General features: G+C 51.9%; 1 protein-coding gene across 1 annotated transcript in view; it reads right to left on the reverse strand.

Moving 5' to 3' along the window:
- Nucleotides 1-20338, reverse strand: part of IGFBP5 (insulin like growth factor binding protein 5) — a 29713-nt gene extending 9375 nt beyond the window's left edge. The window contains exon 1 of the mRNA XM_039495421.1: nucleotides 19406-20338. Coding sequence (XP_039351355.1) covers nucleotides 19406-19736 — 331 coding nt within the window. The 5' untranslated portion in view covers nucleotides 19737-20338. The remainder of the gene's footprint in view (nucleotides 1-19405) is intronic.
- Between the last annotated feature and the right edge of the window lie 314 nt (nucleotides 20339-20652).

Below are 20652 nucleotides of genomic sequence, written 5' to 3' on the forward strand. Positions count from 1 at the left end.
AAGGAAACATTCTTTCCGAAAACCCAGCCGCTGTTTGGATGACGCCCTGAAGAATGGGGGATTGACGGCCCTGGTCGTTTTTAGCCCAGCTCGCGTCAGAGCAGAAGCTAGTCTCATTCACCTGGGTCAGGCCACCGGACGAGGCAGAGACGGGCAGCGGAACACAGGGGGGAGACTGGAAGGCAGGGCAGCGGCTGGGAGACGGGCGTGAGCACCGCCGCTCTCATTACATCTCCCAGGAATGCTTCTGAAGAGCATTACCGCCCTCACCGTTCTCGGTCTTCCAGTCACCAGCTGCATCAGCATCGTCGGCTTTAAAAACTTGTTTTGGACATTGGGCCCAGGCACTGGTGCTCAGCTCCTGCTGGAATCATGTGTGAGCACCAAGATCCCACGCCCACTGAATACTCAGCTATAATAGTAAGGTGGCCAGGGGGGAAGAGCCAGCTGAAAGCTAACATCTCTCTCCTGGTATGCAGCTGTTTTTAGAATGAATGGTTCAGATTGAATTTTTCCTTTAAAAACATATAACTCTAATAAATAACCCTACAATAACAAAGTAGGGTGTACAGCCTGGCATTCCGTGCAACCCTACAATAACAAACCAGGGTATGCAGCCCACTGCTCTTGTGCAACCCTACAATAACAAACCAGGGTATGCAGCCTGGCATTCCTGTGCAACCCTACAATAACAAACCAGGGTATGCAGCCCAGCACTCAGGCCGGCCTCCCCTACTGTCTGTACAGTATCGGTTACAGAGATAATCATGAACTGGAAGCCTGGGTCCTGGATCTTCCCAAACTCTGCCACGTGGATTTTGGTTTTGGGGGGGATTTGGTGGCCACTCAAGAAAATGACCTAGTCCAGCTCAAATGCAGCATTCCTCTCTTTTCTGAAGGGGCTGCCAGTGGCACAGGTATGACCAGGGAGAAGCCACATAATAAGGACGCCAACAGAGCACTTTGTTTCTGCTTGCTGTAATTTGTAATTTTGCAAACCTGGAATTTATCTGCAAGCCAGAATCATGAGTAGTAAGTGGATGGCCCAGTTCTGATCCCTTTTGGGAGGTAGGAGAGAGATGGAAGATGTGTGAGCAGACACCCTTTAAAGGGAATGGATTTGAGGGGTGCGTGGCTGGCGGGCTGGCATTTCCCAAACTGATTTACACCTGTCTAGCTCCCGATACTCCTAGAGTTGTTCTTCCGTATTCGCCAGAGCATTATCTTGCTCTGATCAACACCCTGGCGTCCTCTGATCTCCACTGCACCCGAAGCTGGATCTCAGTCACTGTGATGATAAGCCTACTCCTCGGTCAGCCTCGTCTTCCTATCCCACCCCGGCCATGGTTCGGTTTGTGCAAAACCACTGCCCAGCTGACGAAGCTTTTACAAAAGACACAGGTCTTACTTTAGCGGAGTCCTTGCCTGCCAGAGAGAGAGGGTGGGAGCCTGTAAATCCGGGAGAGCTGGTTGTGTTTTCAATCCACCGATCCACCTCTTGGAGCCTACGGCAGGGGGCTCCCCGGCTCCAGAAATCCGAGGACGGTTCCCTTGCTCCTGCTCTGCTAGAGTTACTCATGAGGCTGGCGTCCCAGTTGGGAAGGGCGGGCCAAGCAGTGCCCAGGGTTGGGGGAGGGTGGCGAGGAGAGCTGCCAGACCCCCCTCGCCGCTCCTCCCCAAACAGGAGCTCGGTGGGATCCTGCCAGGGATCATGTATTCCTTGGCTGGGACATTAGGGAGCGACTTGTATCCGGCGGCGTGCACACTCCCGGCCCAGGCTGCGTTACCGATCGCTGTCACCCAATCCCCCTCCTCGCTCCGGCCGAGAGAACCCGAGCCGGGCTCTGCAATCGGGATAAGACGCCCACGTCAGCGACACATTAACGCCTGCCGAAAGCCTCCGCCCCCCGAAACCTGCTCCGTTAACCCCCAGACAGGCCAGGCTGGGGCTGAACAAGACCCAGGGGTTCCGCAGTTCTGCTCCCAAAAGACGGAGGGGAAAACCCCTCCGGGGCCAGCGTCCCCGGATGGGCTTGCAGGAGCCTAGCGGCTCAGGAAGGAGACTCACGTTTGCCTCCGACTGCAGCAGGATCTGCCCCATCCCCAGCGCAGCAGCCCAGGCCAACCTCTAAGCAGCTTGCCAGCCCCGACGATTCAGTTCCAGTCTGATTGCCTTTTGCAGAGGCAGGAACTGCTAACCTTTCCCACCGTTTTACCCTTGGAGAGAGCCGGCGGGACCCAGGGGAGGAAGACGCTGCCGGGGACAAGGACTGGCCTATTCGTTCCTGGCGAGGTTGCCCAGTGCAGGGTGGCAGCTTAATTAAACACAAACATTGTGGCCGACTGCGGAGACAGCCAACTCTTCGGAAATGTGGGCGGAGCTTGGGACGGTGGGTGGAGTTTGAGTACGGCATCACCTACTATGCCCCATCTCCACTGGGACCCCTATGCACTCAGCGGACCCCATTCTTAGTTATCCTTTGGGGCAGGAAAGGTAGGGGGGAAAAGTTGCTTTAAGCAACCTTTGTGCTCCTTGAATTCTTGGACTGCCTGGTGACTGACACACGTTAGAACAGCCTCAGGGCTGCTCTAAACTGTGCTCTGCTCCCCTTAACCTCCCATGGGCCCTGGTAAGCAGAGAACAGCCACAGTGCCATGCACTCCTGCCCCCTGTGCAGCGGGCCAAGAGCAGGACCAGTTTAACAACGGCAATCATTAACAACAGCTACACGTCACAGCTGACAAACTTCTGTCGCTTCTAACCCAGCCTGGATTTGAACCCGTGCTCATGATGCGGGGAAGGCTGGGGAGCCCATCGCCACGTCCCTGAGCCATTTGGTCTAACCCAGCATCAAGGTCTGACCCTGTGTTTGAGGTACACGGGCAGGAGGCCCTATCTCAGTGTAACACTGACCGACTCCGGTCATCGGCGGGAGGGATCGAACCTGGGACCTCTGGAGCTAAATGCACGAACCTCTACTCCATGAGCTAAAAGCCATGTGGCCAGCAGAGGCTGTAACAGACTCATTAATCAATAAGTGGTCTCGGTGCCACACATCACCACGCCCAGGAGGTGTGCAGGTTTCAAATCGATCCAATCACCTGGCAGGGTTTTTCCTTTTGCTGTGAAAGCGAAGGGCATGAGGGTCTGCACAGAGCCGGCTGGAGGCTGCTGGGATCAGCTGGGAGAGAGGGAACTTGTCCAACCAGATGATAACGCCTTGACGATAATGGGCTGCTTAGGAAAACCCTGGCAGGCGGGACGGGCCCCATAATGACAGCGGTTGTGTGAACAAATGACCCTGTTCCTCAGGGAGCTGGAGGGGAGAGGACGGTAGGTGGCAGACCGGGAGGCTGGTCAGCATGAGGCCTTGTGCGTTAGGGTTCCCACTCAGGTCCAACGCCCCAACGAGGTCACCTGGTGATCTCAGTTCCTCGGCACCCCCCCCCACCGATCGGGGGGCCCAGCCTCCAGCTGGGCACACTGAGCTCGGCTTCAGCATCCTCTGGCACAAGCAGGAGCGAGAGCGGCCAGGGCCTGAGCCTGAGCCAGCTCTCAGGGACCTCATCCTTCTAAGCAGGAGGGACGGCCCGAGTCGGACGTGATCAGCTGCCACGGGCTTTGGGCTTGGTAAGAGTGAGTGGCAGAGTGCTGGGCTGTAGGGGGCTCTCAGAGGGACTGCCAAGGGTCAGTGCCGGGATCTACCGCACTGCGTGTAGAGCACATCAGTGATGTTTGTTCGCAGATAAGACTAAACTGGGAGGAGTCGCACGCAGCAATGTGGACAGAAACCCCCCCCCAAAGGGGGAGGGAGCGGATTAGAAACATGGGCAGATTCAGCTGGAACGACTGACGCAAAGCCACCTAGGGAATACAATCTGAAACGTAAGTCCCCGCTGGGAGGGAGCAAGCTGAGAAATAGTGACGCTGAATGTGTCCCAGGGAGCGAGTGGAGCACACATACGATGCAAGTTTGCAACGTGATATATGGTTGCAGAAAAGAGCAATTTTAGAATCACAGAATATCAGGGTTGGAAGGGCCCCCAGGAGGTATCTAGTCCAACCCCCTGCTCCAAGCAGGACCAACAGCAACTATAACATCCCAGCCAGGGCTTTGTGAAGCCGGGCCTTAAAAATCTCTAAGGAAGGAGATTCCACCACCTCCCTAGGTAACCCATTCCAGTGCTTCAGCACCCTCCTAATGAAAAAGTTTTTCCTAATATCCAACCTAGACCTCCCCCTCTGCAACTTGAGACCATTGCTCCTTGTTCTGTCATCTGCCACCACTGAGAACTGCTGATCTCCATCCTCTTTGGAACCCCACAACAACATCACAACAGCATCACATCCTGGAGCAGGAAGATGACCGTCCCTTCCTCCGGCAATGTTTTGCTTTGTTTGGCGCCCCCCCTTAAGAGATGGGTATCGCTCAACAGGAGGCCGCTCAGAGAAGAGCGGCAAACGTGGTCAGGGGACTGGAAGGACTGAACTATGGGCCAACGTTTGGCCTACTTTAGCCAAGTGGTGAATCAACAGGACGCATCATAGCAGCCTACAAATATCCACTGCGTAAACAGTCAGAGGATGATTTCAGGTGGCTCTTGGGGGTCTAACTAGGTGTGATGGAAGAGGTAATATTTAGGCTAGATATCACAGATACTTCACAGATACAATGTGATGGGTGACCTTGTCTCCCGAGTCATCATTTCGGACTATTAGAACTAGACTAGAATAATGCACTGGAGCAGGTACTGTAAGGAACGACCCTGCGATGGTTTGGAGAATGGCTGGAGGATCTCCTAGCTCTTCTCCATCTCTCGGTTCGATGAGCCCACAAGCTGAGAATCCGGCACCAGCATTCGAGCACACTGGACCCAGCTGGGGATAACCAGGCTGAGCCATCTGTCAATCCCAGCTGCATGAAGCTGTGACACAAAAGGCTTGTCCTTCCCCTTCCAGAGGAGCTACTTGGGCCAGTGGCACACTGGGGCCTTCTCAACCAATCAGCGTCTCCCCTCTGCACCAACACGCTGGAGAAGACTCTGCTGAGTCAGCTGCTGCTTGCCTGTAGGGAGTGACTCTGTGCGACGAGGGACAGGAAGGTGTTTTACACCAGTGCTGCTACCTGGGCTGTTCTAAAACAAATGGGATTGATTTGAAATGCAGGCCTGGGAGCGCATTAACCCAATGACCTTGATGCACCTGGGCTGAGCCAGAGATGAAAGCAGCTTAGTTTAGTGCCTGGGAAAGGTGCTCCCAGGGGAACGACTTCATTTAGACCTGCATTTTTCAGTCTGCATTACAAGTGCAGGCCCGATCGGTGTAGACAGAGGGTCAAATCACGAGCTTAGCATGATCTGTCTGTGATGCTCATGTGTTTCTGTCACTGGGAGAGGTAAAATAGTCCCTGCAATATACGTTTGTTATTGGCGGCGTAGGGATGCAGTGGTAGAGAGTGCTGTAACTCCCTTTATTCCATCTCACAAGTATTTTAACTGCCTGTAATAACTTAGGAGTCCCACAAAGGCTTATGCAGGTGAAAAATCCATGCACTCACTCAAATGGTCCCACTGACTTCATGAGTAAGTGTTTGCAGTATTGGCCACCGAATGCTCCTAAGGCCATCACAGGTGCTAGTCCTCAGGGAGGCCAACAAAATACAACCCATGTGGCGTTCCTAGTGCAAGCCATTTTTGAGCTAGGATGAGCCACAAATAAAACAATTAGGAAACTTTCCAAAGAATGAAAACACTGAGGGCAAGAATTCCCTCAACTGTAATTTGATGAAGGTCCACTGACTTCAGCCGTGCAGTGTGGATTTAAACCAGCTGAGGATCTGGCCTCTAGTGTAAATACTCCTCTATTTGAATTGCCTTGGTTCATTGGCCTTGTGCTTTCTAAAAGCAATTTGACTCAGGCACCAGACCACACAAGGGAACGGCAGGTGGATTGGATTGGATTTGGTGAGGCTACAGTGGGTTGTGGGGGAGGAGCTGTTTCAAAATCAGGCTTACAATGGGAAGCTGCAGTAGCTTCAGTCTTGATGATGGAGAGATTAGCATTTCTCCAGATGGTGGGGATTTCTCCATGACCTCTGGAACTATAGAAGATGCAGAGGGATGAACAGAGGGAGAGCAGAGAGGCAGCTAAATTCAATATTGTCAGGACGGGTATTTTTGTTTCCATGATCAGAGGTTAAAATGGTTAACTCTCTCTGCACCCCCTTCCACCAGACACAGACCACAAGTGGAGAAATTAACAAGTCCTTCCCTTACCCATCCCCCAAGGGATTCCAAGCAGCAAGGAGGGAGATGCGGAAAAGAGAGAGCAACACCCTTCTAGAAAATGATTTGTAAACAGCCCCATGAATTGCTTGGTGGTAATGGGGCGCCAGACGGTCGGAATCAGAGGTGCTGACATCTCGTCATGGCCGTGTTTATTGGTAACAAAAAAGTTGCAAAACTTTATGCAAAAAATGGGAACGTGAGACTCTTCCCTGAGGACATCCTAGCACTCCAGGCCCTGAGCTGCCAGGGGTCTGGCCCCAGGAGACAACCCCAAAGCGGGAATGAGCTCCCCTAAAAAAATCTCAGCTGTATTGCTATGAAGGGGTTACGGCAGGTTGCAATAAACAGCACACAGCAAGGGTCAGAAATCATTCCTTAGGCCCTGGTGCCAGATGATGACTCAACGGGAGAGGCATGGGGAGGAGCTGTGAGTTTGGGACTGTTAGTAACTCTGCTCTCTCTGGCTAGCTGGAGCCTTCCCTAAGGCTCAGTTGGAGCCCGGCTCACTTTGCTGCAGCCTGCACGGAACGTGCATGTACGTTCTGCTGAAATGACAGTACTGTTAGAACATAAATCAGAGTTAACGAAACAAAACCGAGCCAGGCCCGACGAAGCATAACAAGGACAGGCCTAGAAGCTAAGGGGAAGAAGAGACCTTTACCAGAAAATACAATAGTATTCAGGAGTGAGGATCCCAGACACTAGAGATTCCAGGGGTAGGATTGCAGAAGTTTTGGCTATTGCTGTAGAATAGAGGAGTGGTTTTGCCCAAGGCCAATGTTCAGATAAAGGGGAGATCTTTGTTATTTTCCGAGTGGGTAAAGTAGGGGACTCTGGAGTTGGAGATCTGCCCCATTACAGACACTGAGCTCCGTTTTAAAGACAGCTGCATGAGAGGTAGCCACAAAACTCTAGAACAATGGTTCTCAAACTGTCTTAATGGAGTCATCAGGGCTGGCGTTAGACCTGCTGGGGCCCAGGGCCGAAGCCCGAGCCTTGGGCGGCAAGACTCAGGCTTCGGCTTCAGTCCTGGGCGGTGGGGCTCAGATTACAGCCCCCCCCCCGGGGCTGAAGCCCTTGGGCTTCGGCTTTGGTCCCCCCACCCAGGGTGGCAGGGCTCAGACGGGCTCAGGCTTCAGTCCCCCCCGCTCCTGAGGTCGCGTAGTAATTTTTGTTGTCGGAAGGGGGTTGCGGAGCAATGAAGTTTGAGAATCTCTGGTCTAGAAAAAGCTCTGGGGATTGGTAACGGGATAGGGGGCCTTTCACCTCCCGGACCCTGGTTTGATTCCAAGGCAGACAAGTAGTGAGTGAAAGCTGTTATCATCTGACAGCTGTTCCGTGGCCTAGTAGAAATGAGCAGGAGAGGTAGAGGAGGGGGTGGGTGGGGAATCACAGGCCTGTTCCTGGTGGACAGGTCTCCACATTACAAAATCCAGCATTTCTAATACATGGGGCCCTTGTTGCCAGCCCGAGCAGAGAAGCCAAGCACTCAGTGGGCCATGGAGACTGAACTTTTGCGTCATCCCTAAAGGGGTGAGGTGCATTGGAAGGGGACTGCATGGGGGAATCTTGTGCTGGTTTGGGGACAAACAGAGGGAGGATTTCAGTCTTTCGCGCTGTCACCTTTCACCAGCACTATCAAGGAGGAGGGCAGAGAAGAGCGAGCACAATCCTTATCAACCTGCAGAAGAAACGGGCGGGTGCATGCGCTGGAAGAGACGAAGTAAAACCCAACGAGAAACTTAACCTAGAGACTTGTGCCTTCAGCATCTGAACCACACAGGACTCCACTCTGGGACTCCAGCCTGACTCTCAAGGACGTCCCTGGAGTCGGGTGGAAAAGATCGGTTGGATGATCCGCTCCCACCTCTGCACTAGCGTGAGATTGTGCCGCTCGGTATTAAACGCTGCAAGCAACCAGCTTTCTGCCTCTTCCTTTGGGAAACGATTCTACTCTCTAATAGATCTCATCAGCAGGAAATCGCTCAGCCAATTTAATCCTTTTACTACTCACTCTGCTCCTGGCTGCCACCCTAGGCAATTTCTCTCCCAGGTTGATGCTTACTCCCTTCCTTTATGGCAGACTGAAACCTCTGCTTCCCAAGCCAGATTTGAACCTGCACCCCCAATCCTTCCTAGCACTTTCCCTGTCTGTGCTACAATCCCCCAAAACATAAGAGACATGGATTCAATCCTTTCCTCTGACACAGACTCCCTGTGTGACCTTGGCATGTCACTTACCCTCTCCATCCTTCCGTTGCCCCGTGAATGGGGGATGAATACAGAAGATGAATACAGAGACAGAGTCTAAAGCTGGATGGGACCACTGTGAGGATCTAGTCTGACCTCCTGCATAGCACAGGCCACAGGACTTCCCTGAAATACCTCCTGTTTGAACTAGAGCAGGTCTTCTAGAAAAACATCCAAACTTGATTAAAAAACTGCCAGGGATGGAGACTTCCCCGTGAGATCAAAGATTGTGAGTGGCTCCCATGCTGTGGTGATAGGGGCCATGTACATACCTGTGCTAGATAACGCCAGTACCCAGGCCACGTTCCAGGGCCGACATCCCAGCTCTTCTAAAAAATGCCTTTGGATGTTTAACGGCCGCAGCTGGATGGAACCGTGGGAGAGAGAGCACTGCATGCAGCACAGTGTCCAGAACACGGTATCGACTCTGGCCCGCATCACCAGCGCCATTTCTCGCAGCACAGCACCCCCTAGCACCGTGCTGGGGAACTGGCGCAGTACTAACTCCCTGCTACTTCCAACCTGGCACTGGATTCAGTACTGGCTCTCAAGGAGGGGGTGTCACACACTGCGTTCCACCACCACTTCTTCTAGCACCACGAGGGGGTCTCTCATCCCCACACTGACCCAATCCAGCTCATGAGGGCTGGCGGGAATGACACAACCCACTGTCTGGCTGTATGACTGCAGAGGTCACGTGGATACAGGCAGGTGGCCAGTTCGCTGGAGACCCACAGGAGTAGAAAGGGAAGGGAAAAAATATCCATTGTGTTGATTCATCCTTTACCGACCACAGGATATTTTTAATCACCATTTGGCAAAATGCATTCCCCTTACTATGCTGGGCGCTGGCCAATCCATAAAGTACCGCCTTGGGCTCCTGGCTAGGGAAGCCACACAAGGGGGCCCCATAATTTGTCCTTAAGCACACGTAGTCGTCTGTTACACCAGGTAGGAAGATGTCTCACTAGGCTACCGCTGTATAACACGACACATGGTTTGGCCAATTAGTACAAAGGAGAAGTAAATCTAGCTGAGATATTTGGTCCATCAGGTCCGCTACCTGCCTGCGGTAATAACTCATATCTGATACTTCACAGCAAGGCAACTCCTATTCCCCCAAAACTTCAGCACCCCAACAATCCATAATGCACTTAGCTGTCTGTACCAAGCTGTATAGTGAGGAACAGAACTCTCTTGGTATCCGGAGAACATCTTATACCCTGAAGCCTGAGAACAGAACACCCATATATTACTACCAGGCCCTCATTGGTCATAAAATTATCCAATAGAATGATTGGAAAGGACACTTTTTTTTTCTATACTGCTCCTCCAGAAAAATCTGCATATCTTCTTGGAATTAGCAAAGTGTTTTATGTTCAAACTGTGCCTCTTTCTATGACCTCAGAGGCCATGAAACAGTTTGTATGACTGCATTATGTGCTACACAATTGTGTACAAACAGTCTATCCACGTGCATTGTTTCCAAATGAGATAAAAAATCATACGACAAGAACAGATTTTACCAGCAACACCTACATTTGTTACAACCATTTTTAGAAATTTTAAAACAAAACTAATTTTTCACTAAGATTCTTGTTTACTTTTTGCATTTCTTGGGGCTTAAAAAATGAAAACCAGCTGGTCAGTTTCACTTTTGCCTCTAGACATTTTCAGTTTCACTGCCTGGTTCTCATGTCCTAAGGCAAGGCGGTGGTGTTTGGGTTATTAAGAGGGAGCAGAAGGATTGTTTAAAAAAACAGATTCCACTTGAATTAAACAAACAAATGATCAAAGCCAAAACAAATCAAATAGAAACATTTGTGCTGTTTTTATAAAATCAATTTTTTGGACCAAATTTGACCAAAAAGTGCCTCTTTAAGCTCAATCTATGATGCTAGCTCAGTAATTACTGCATTCCATACCTAGCAGACTGACCTTCTCCACCTTAAACAACACCCAGACTGGTTATCCCCATCAGCAAAGCTAAAACAATCACACCAGGCAGTTCTCTTGGGATAGAACTTTCACTCCTCACCAGGTGTTGTGAGCCTTAATTAATGTTTGAACAGTCAGTTGAAATCCTTGGAAGAACAAAAGTGTTAGGGAAAAGCTTAATTAAGTATCGTTATTAGAGTATTGTTTGCAAGTAGGCTTGATCCTTTAAACCCTCTGCATGTGGAATTCCCATTGACTTCCCCAGGAGTCACCTATAGGGGGAATTAAGTTTTGAGCGTTATCTACTCCAAGAGGGCTCCTACCTTTAAAAACATTATGGCTGTGCCTGCTTGCACATAGATTCATAGATTCCAAGCATAGCTGCTGGAACTAGGGGTGCCGCCGCACTCTTTGGTTTGAAGTAGTTTCCATTATATAAAGGGTTTACAGTTTGGTTCAATGGCTCTCACCACCCCCACTATACAAATAGTTCCACCTCCCCTGATTCCAAGACCAGAACTGACCTGCTGTATAACACAGACCAGAGCACTTTCTCAGACCTATTCCTAGAGCAGATCTTTCAGGAAAACACCCAGTCTCAATTTAATAAATTGCAGACCTTTGTGTCTGTGTGCACGGACCAGGGCTTTGCATGAACAAACAGGTAGCCCTGCAAATTCTACTCATGCAAATTTTGGAGGCCTAGCGTGAAGTTAACCCGTCACTAGCATCTGTCACCGGATGGCCAGATTCTTGCCTCATGTGCAGCTGAGGTTCAAACCTCCCTATTTGCTTCAGCTTGAGTCTGTAGAGCTGTATCAGCAGGAAGCTGGTGACTGTGTAACAGGCAGAACTAGTCTGTAGCAGGCCCTGATGAAAACATAAAGGGACAAGGAACTCAGAGCCATTTTCTGAAAGATCAGTCTCCCTGCGGGTGAATTTGACCAAACAGACCTCTAGAGGGCCGTGGATTTCAGTGAGCATATTATCCTGCCACCTGCAGGAACAAATTACAAGCAGATGAACTGAAATAAACACCAGCGCCCCCTTAGGTCATCAGCCTCAAAGAGCTACTTAAAAAGTAACACCTGACTGAGATTTGCCCTGGCCAGTGACACCTGCTGAAGGACTACGGCCCTGGATGGTTCCAGGCATGGGTGCGTTTCACCTCCATGTTGCTGGAGGGAAGGAAGGGCATGATGACAGAGACTGAAAATCCTTTCCATCTCATGGCCGACGTTCAATGAGCTTGGTGGTCTCAAAGGACAGGTATTGACATCAGCTGCCCCTCGAGCACCGAGGCCTGGGATTAGACCCTCCCCATCTCCTGGCTAGACGTGGTCTCTGTAGCTGAGGGGGCAGCGGATGCCTGCTTTGCTGCTGCCCATACAGGACCTGACCTGAGGCTAAAGAGACAATTTCAGTCTCTACCTGCATTATGTACCCCTGCAGATTATTACTGCATATCCAGCCATATATTATTCTGGTTGGCAAATGTATAATTGATTCCCCCAGGGCATCTTTGCTTCTTCCTCCTCAGCATCTCCATGCTCTCTGTTCTCACCGGCCCTCTCCTCTCCTCTCCCCAGCACCCACATCACTGCCCTCGGGCCCGTAGAAAAACGCATCTGCCGCAGTCATGAAATCCCTCTGCTGGCTTTCCCATGCTAAGTTCAAGCTCCATGGCTTCACTTCCTAGGCTCTTGACAGCTTCCCTTCCTTCCCCACACTTGTCTCTTGCTGCAGCACCCGGCCTCTTCAGCTCCACCACTGAGTTCAAGATTCCCTCACCACAGCCATGTCCGTGTTTTCTGTCTGCCACCCCTTTGGGTGGAACAACTTCCCCGGACAGACACCTGCTCCCATTCCCACTAATCCCTCTCCTTAACCCCCCCCACTTTACTGTCAGACCTCCAAACTCTCAGCGGCTAGAGAGAGAGGCCAGCAGGGGATCCGTGCTATTTATTTAGTTTAGAAAAAACCTTATATGATTTCAGCTCCATCCAGTTGTGCACACGGCTGGATGGCATAACCACAAGGTCTTGCTGCTGCTGCTGCTGCTGCCGCCTTTAGCCGCTCTCCCCCTTCCCTTCTGTTGTTTGTTGAGCTCCCTTGTGTCTTGTCTTGAACTAGACTGGGAGCACTTTGGGCTGGGGGCTCTTCTTCCTATGCATTTGGACAGCACCGGGCACCTAGCACCATGGGGCCCCAATCCAACAGGGGCTTCCGGGGGCTACCCTAAATACCGATGTTTAATATTAATAGTAATGCACACAGTGCTTCTCTATTTATGTCTTATTGCATAGATGAGTGAGTGTATATGTGCGTATTTCTATAGAATACTATACAGTCCCATACATATCTGAGTAGCTATACATAGGTGTGGGCAAGTAAAGACACATTTCATATATGTAATAAGATATAGGTATACCCAGATGTAACGTGTGCGTTCGGGGTGAATTCTGGCTTCCTTTACACCGCTGGAGTTGCCTGTTGACTTCAACAGGGTTGGAAGGTGTTTGGTAAGTGAGGGCCGAATAGGGGATTGTTATTGGCTGTGCTGTACAGGTCGGTGTGACTCTTTCCTCTTTACTGCCTAACAGAACAGGGAGCCCTGGAAATCCTACTCAAGACCCTAGGAACTGCCGCCCTGGAATGGGCCTCTTCCCCGGCTCTCCTGCCTCTGATAGAGACTCTCGAGGAAAATGGGAAGCCTCATAAATCCACCCCGTCGCTGCCGTCAGGTAAAACTTTCAGTGGACATAAGGAGAAACCAGAATGCTGGGTATTGTCAGCCAGGTGCCTGGCTTCCGTGGAGCAGATTAGGCCATCTTGGGGCTTCTCTTCTCTTTATCAATGCAGATAGGCTATAAATATACACTCCCTAACTACAGCTACAATATACTTAGGAACGGTTCAGAGGTGAGCTTAACCTAAGTCAGCAAAGAACCTACAACAGTGTCTATCTCCCCTTCTTCCGGTCCCCATGTGTGTGTTCCTATGCCGTGATCCTACAAACACTTAAAGCATATGACTGACTTTATTCAGTGATTGACATGACAGTAAGACTACTCGTGTGGTTAAAGTATGCCTGTGCTTAAGTCTTTGCATGGCCAGAGCCCTTGACTTTCCTCTTGATTCCCTCAAACTTGCTTAGGCTCACATATAGGGTCAGATTCTGCTCTCAGTTCCAGTCATATAAAATGGGAGTAACTCCATTGCTGTCAGTGGAGTTACACCAGATTAACAGCAGTGCAAGACAGATCAGAATTTGGTCTATATAATGCTCAAACAGCCATGCATCTTTTCTCTGGTGGGATTAGGCAGAATTTTTTTTTTTGGATCAACTACTCAATAAACTAGTTCCTGCTCTAAAAACTAGGCTACTGCAGAATCTGTCCGTCAAGAGGCCCTCATCCCTTCCCGTTTGATCCACCCCCCGCACCACAAAAACCAACTGTCTTCTTGCTTGCAGCTGATGGATTTCACAATTTTTTTAAACTTTAGATCAAAAAGAAAAATGGAGTTTTTCCTGTTTCTGCTCTGAGAGCTCCAGGCCTGTTGCTACTAGCTTTAGCTTTCAGATCTCAAGGGTTTTAATGGTCTCAGCTTCACACAAAGAACTCACCACTCAGCACAGATCACTATGGACAGCACATGTTCATAACTGTAGTGTGTACATAGTTCCCTGCTCCCATGACCCTTGCCCTGACCCTGACCCTTAGATCTAACCCCAGTTCACCCCAGCTCTCCTGTCTATAGTGGCACACCTGCCCCTCTTATATCCCAGCCACTCATTTACAGCTGCTGTGTGTCTGTTAAACCCAGCCGCGTGTTAAAGCACATTTAAACTGAGAGCATGAAAGAGGGAGAGGAAAATCTGTCAAGGGAATGATAAAGAATTAAACCTGGTACTAGCTGCAGAGAATGTAGCTACACCCACTGCTTCTCCTGTCTTGTTTAAGCTGACACAGCAAAATGCATTTTCTTAAAGCGAGCTCTGGATTTCTCCCTCGCAGCTACAGTTATCATTGGCTCAGAGTTTCATAAGGAAACTTGACAGAGATTATTTTTTCTTTCTTGAAAGAAAGAAGAAATGAGAGAGAGAAATGTTTGGCCACGTTTGTTTTTCCATGAACTTTTTCAAGTCAGTAGACTTGTATTTGGCCAGTAAACTCCACTCTGGTTCTTGTCTCTGACCTCTCTGTCTCTGAGGTCAACAGGCGGTGGTGGTGGGATGTGGCAAACCGTGAAACAAAAACGGAAAGAGCAGGCACATTTTAAAAACCGAGCTACATAAATGATGCTGCTTGTGTTTTTACAGTCCTGTAAATGTCACTGGGGTAAGTTACAGTTCTGAAGGTAAGGACGCTATCCCTTTGATGATAGAGTATTTTTACAGGGACTCATCACATTGGCACTTAAGCACCAGTAATATTAACAACGGACAACATGATATTCCTTTGCAATTCTGTTGCGGCTTTCATTCAAGACACTTAGAATTCTCTATAAACATTAATGAATGTAGCCTGTACATAGGTAGATTCATTTCCCAGGTATCATTATTCCAAATTTACAGTTGGAGAAACTGAGGCACGGTGAGAGCCAGTCAACTCGCCCCCTGGTAAAACAGCTAGTCTATAGCAGAGCTACCACTAGACTGCCAAGTCCCCTGCCTTCCAGTCCTATGCTATAATCTCCACCACATTAGCTGTCTATCCACATAACGATGAGGAGGAGGAAAAAAATATTTCTGAGAAGTGGATTTAAACAGACCTGCTGCAAGAGCATGAATAAATAAATATGCAGCTGAATCCATCCCTCTCGACTGTCACTTAGTTAGACACGGTTGATTCTTTTGCAGCAGTTCTCAGTTCAGGGCCAAGTTTGGACATCCATAGACATCCAGGCCAGCTTCCCTGACACATTGTCCCCGGATTTCTGCCCAAACTGGCAGAGGCCAGCAAGTTCAAGTCAAACTTCATTTTCTTTCCTCCCTGGTTGCCTAGTAACATGCCTATGAAAATATACTTCTCTGTTCTCACCCTCTACCACTCAAAAGCCACGAGGAGTTTTTTGTTTTGTTTCATTTCTCCTTGTCCTCAAAAATTCCTGATTTTTACAACCTCGCAAGTCAGCAACCTCTGCTGCTCCCTTCGAATACAATCCAGGCATTTCTTGGCTCAAGGCGGTTGTTTTATTCTAAATTTCAGTTCAGACTTTCAGAATTATTCACTTAATCTGAGAAACCAACAGAGCTCCCGATGGGACCACCTGCAAGATTTGGGTGGAAGGCAACTAGGAGACCAGAAAAACAACTCCTCAATCCAATCTCTCTCTCTCTCACCCCGTTCATCCGCTGGATTCCTGCCTGAGCCAGAGCCCGAAAGTGCCTTACAGGACGAAAAAGGAAGCCGATTAAAGGAAGCCCGGCCAAGTGGTTCATATCTATGCACCTGCTATAGGACTGGATTCCTTGGGAAGGGTGGCGAGAGAGAGAATAATCAGCCTTGCTGAGAAATAAGTGGAAAGTCAAAGTGTTACTGGTGCCATCTGTCTGCAAGGGTCACTGTTGTTACACTGAACTGCAGGTAGGGAGCCCAGCTGAGCCCAGCTCAGCCTCTTGCACTGGGCGTACACACATGTACACACAAAAAGAGGAAATAATGCTATGCGTGACACACGTGGCGCATGGGGATATTTCACCTCGTTTCAGCATTACCGGATTATTACTCAGTTTATTGGGTTCCAAGACAGGAAATCAGCTCCTTTTTTATCATCTTCCTCTTAACAGACCCAATCCACATTTCGGCATGATGCAGGCAAGTGGCCTGCCTGTGCCTTTAAACTGCTCCAAAGACAGCCTGACTGGCTTTTTTGTCTGTGTGTGAAATACATACATTTGGCTTTGCTATGAAGGAAGACAAATAAAAAGCAGCGAACGCCTGCAGCAGCAGAAGGGGGGAAAAATAATAAAAGTGGAAAGATTTATTGGGTGTTAGAAGGGATAAGCTGCAAATCGCCGATGCACGGATGCAACGAGCGGCTTGGCAAAAGGAAAAAAAAATGATTTTTTTCCTTTTGCATAAGCAGTTTGGGGGTTTTTAGAAGTGTTTCCTCCCTCCGCTCCGCTTTGGTGGGCGAAGGTGCCCAAATAGGATATAGAAAGACAGGATCCTACTGGATCTTAGACAGGGCTCATGGAAATAAGGGAAAACCCTATGAACGATCAGGGATAATGCTTTATTTAAAGGGAGATTTTAGGGAAATAGTGTTTCCCTTCGCAGATCATGTATTTTTTCTCTCAGGTGTCCATGGCGACTGCCCTCAGGTATACAGTGCAATTATCATAAGCTCCAGTTTCACGTTTAAAATGCTTCTTATGATCAGTTTTAATACATTTCAATACATCTGAAAACGAGGGATGGGTTGTCACCCTAAGGGAGAAATCAAGGAACTCACGGCCAGGTGGTCACCCTAAAGAGGATCCCAAAGTTGGAGATAATCAAAGGAAATGCTGCTTCCTTTTTTGCCTTATGCACTCTGCACCCTACAAAGGCGAAACCACCTTGGCTTTCTTTAAAATTTTTTATTTTGCATTCATTTTGCATCTGGGTTTTCCTTTCCCTGATGCACCTGCTCCCGCTCCTTGCCCAGCGAAGACCTCCAGCAGCCAAGCTGGAAAAGCTGGTCTGGAAGGGGTGGGGGTGGAGGGGTACGTGCTGCGGGCGTTGGGGGCTGAACTGAAGGGTTGGATGGGTGGGGATTTGGCATGGAAGGCTCGGGCTTGTATTGCTTCACTTCCAAAGCACAAGTTAGCCGCCAAGCCAAGGGAGAGGGGGTGGGGAGGCAGATACGAAAAGGGAAGAAGGACGCAGGAGCCACGGGCTCGGGGAGGATGGACGGAGGGGCCAGGGAACCAGCAGCTTTCAGGGGATGGGTTGAGGTGGAAGACCAGGGGAGAGGGGCCGGTGGCAGAGGATGCCCTGGGGGAGAAGCCAACCTGGGTAGGTGAAGGGGGTACCGTCGGAGGGGAAGAGGGTGCAGCAAGATGAGCAGGAGGAGAGGAACAGAGAGGGGGTAGGAGAGGATCCCCAGAGGGGGGGAAGGGGAGACGTTGCAGGGGGCTGGGCAGCAGACACTCTGCAGCAGGGGAGCATGGGGGTGGTGGCGCTGAGTGTGGCTGGAGCCGGGGTGGGAGGCCAGGGGAGCACAGGAGAGTGTGAGCATGGTTGGAGTGTGTGTGTGTGGGGGGGGGAAGCAAAGAGGGAAAGATGCAAAGCCATAAGGGGGCACAGCAGGGGAGCACGGGGAAGGTGCAATGCCATGGGGGGCACATCTGGGGAGCACGGGGTGTGTGGGTGTGAGCACAGCCTGGGGGGGCAGTTGCCAATCTCCAGAGCAGGGGCTGCCGCCGGAGGGGAGGACAGGGGGAAGGTGCAATGCCATGGGGGTGGGGGTGAGCGCAGCCGGAGCCCAGGGGGGCAGGTGCAATCCCCACAGCAGGAGCTGCTGCCGGAGGGGTGGGAGGACAGGGGGAAGGTGCAATGCCATGGGGCGGGGTGAGCGCAGCTGGAGCGGGGAAAAGGTGCAATGCCCACAGCAGGGGCTGGAGCCAGAGGGGTGGGGTGGGGAGGAGGCTGGGGGGAAGATGCAATGCCATGGGGGGCCCCAGCTCGGGAGCACGGGGGTGTGTGAGCGCGGCTAGGGCAGGGGAAAGGTGCAATGCTTTGGGGGGGGACACAGCTGGGGAGCACGGGGGGAGGCAGGTGCAATCCCCACAGCAGGAGCTGCCGCTGGAGGGGTGGGAGGACAGTGGGAAGGTGCAATGCCATGGGAGGGGGCACAGCTGGGGAGCACGGGGCTGAGCGCAGTCGGGGGCAAGTGCAATCACCACAGCAGGGGCTGCAGCGGGGGGAGGCCAGGGGGAAGGTGTAATGCCACGGGGGAAGGGGGTGAGCGCAGCCGGAGCCCAGGGGGGCAGGTACAATACTCACAGCAGGGGCTGCAGCCAGTGGGGTGGACGGGGGAAGGTGCAATGCCATGGGGGCACAGCTGGGGAGCACGGGGGGCAGGTGCAATCCCCACAGGAGGAGCTGCCACCGGAGAGGTGGAAGGACAGGGGGAAGGTGCAATACCGTGGGAGGGAGGCACAGCTGGGGAGCACGGGGGTGAGTGCAGCCAGAGCCGGGGGCAGGTGCAATCCCCACAGCAGGGGCTGCAGCGGGGAGGCCAGGGGAAGGTGCACTGCCATGGGGGGGTGAGCGCAGCTGGAGCGGGGGAAAGGTGCAATGCCCACAGCTGGGGCTGGAGCCAGAGGGGTTGGGTGGGGAGGAGGCTGGGGAAGATGCAATGCCATCGGGGGCACAGCTGGGGAGCACGGGGGTGTGTGAGCGCGGCTGGGGCAGGGGAAAGGTGCAATGCCTTGGGGGGGCACAGCTGGGGAGCACCGGGGCTGTGTGAGCGCGGCTGGAGCCAGGGAGAGGCCGGGGAAAGGTGCAATGCTTTGGGGGGGGGACACAGCTGGGGAGCACGGGGGGGGCAGGTGCAATCCCCACAGCAGGAGCTGACGCCGGAGGGGTGGGAGGGCAGGGGGAAGGTGCAATGCCATGGGAGGGGGCACAGTTGGGGAGAACGGGGGTGAGTGCAGCCAGAGCCGGGGGCGGCAGGTGCAATCCCCACAGCAGGGGCTGCAGCGGAGAGGCCAGGGGAAGGTGCAATGCCATGGGGGCACAGCTGGGGAGCACGGGGGGCAGTTGCAATCCCCACAGCAGGGGCTGCAGCCGGAGGGGTGGGAGGACCGGGGGCAGGTGCAATGCCATGGGGGGGCAGGTGCAAACCCCGCAGCAGGGGCTGCCGCCGGAGGGGTGGGAGGACAGGGGGACAGTGCAAACCCCACGGCCGGGCGGGCCCCGGCGCGGCCACTCACCCAGCTTGGCTTGCTCCCGGTAGCTCTTCTCGTTGAGGCAGAGCCCCCGGCCGTGCAGCAGCGCGTGCAGCGGCTTCTCCTCGCCCTGGCGGGGCAGGCAGCGCAGCCCCTGGGCGCAGCGCTCCGTGTAGACGCCGCACGACTGCCCCTCGGCCAGGGCGCAGCTCATGCAGCAGCCGCAGCCCGGCTCCTTCACCAGCTCGCAGCCCGCCGGGCTGGGCGGGCACATGGACAGGGCTTTCTCGTCGCACGGCTCGCAGTGCACGAAGGAGCCCAGGCCCTGGGAGCAGCCCAGGCACATGCCCAGCAGCAGGCAGACGGTCAGGAGCATCTTCCAGGAGCGAGGATGCGACGTTGGTTTTTTTTAAGGGAGGGGTGGGAAAAAAATCCCCCTCTAAACTCCAAAAAAACAAAGCACCAAAAAAGTCCCGGGAATGATGATTTTTTTGGCCTCAGATTGCACAAGCCTGGTTGCAAGGCTGAGAGCTGCTGCAACAGGTTGTGGGGGGGAAAAAAATCATAAGCCAGCAAGGAGCTGGGGGTGACTGCTACCCAAACCCTCCCTCCCCCGCCGGGCCCCCAACAGTTTTCCAAAGCTTGGCGAGGAGGGCAACTGGGGAGCAAAGTTATGTTGCGGCAGGGGCGCCTGGCAGGAGTGCAGCAAATAATATTGAAATACTGCAGAGCAGGTAGCACTAGGCGGCTGGAGAGGTTGGTTGAAAGCACATTTTTGTGTTTTGATTGGGTCTCTTTGCCTCCCCCTCCTCTTCCAGGTCTGTCAAGAAAAGTTTTCTGCCAAAGTTTGGATTTTTTTTTTTTGCAAAGGCTGCAGAAGAAGAGGGTTTTTAAAAAAAAAAGAAAAAGAAAATGAAGAAAAAAAAAAGGAGGAAAAAAATTCCACTTTGTAGATCTCTCAACACTTTCCCCCCGGAGAAGTTTCTAAAGAGACTGAATACTGCCGAGCAGGGCTGTCTTTTAAATAGACTGCCCTGGCTGCCTGCCAGCCCTCAGCTGCAATTTGAGATCCCAATGACACCTCAGCTTGGATGGGTGCCAGAACTCGGGCAATGGCAGTGCACACGCAGAGTGGCTGGGGGTGGGGGCTGCAGATTTTGACTTCTAGGTTTCAAACCCCCGGGGCAACGATCAACGATAATATAATTGGGGGTGGGGGCGAAGGAAGGGTCACGAAAAGAACTTGTTCCGATTTCCCCAAGGACACTGGACGGGTAGGAGTGCAGCTTGAG

The sequence above is a fragment of the Mauremys reevesii genome, linkage group 11 (assembly GCF_016161935.1).
Source record: "Mauremys reevesii isolate NIE-2019 linkage group 11, ASM1616193v1, whole genome shotgun sequence".
In the NCBI taxonomy this organism is placed as follows: Eukaryota; Metazoa; Chordata; order Testudines; family Geoemydidae; genus Mauremys; species Mauremys reevesii.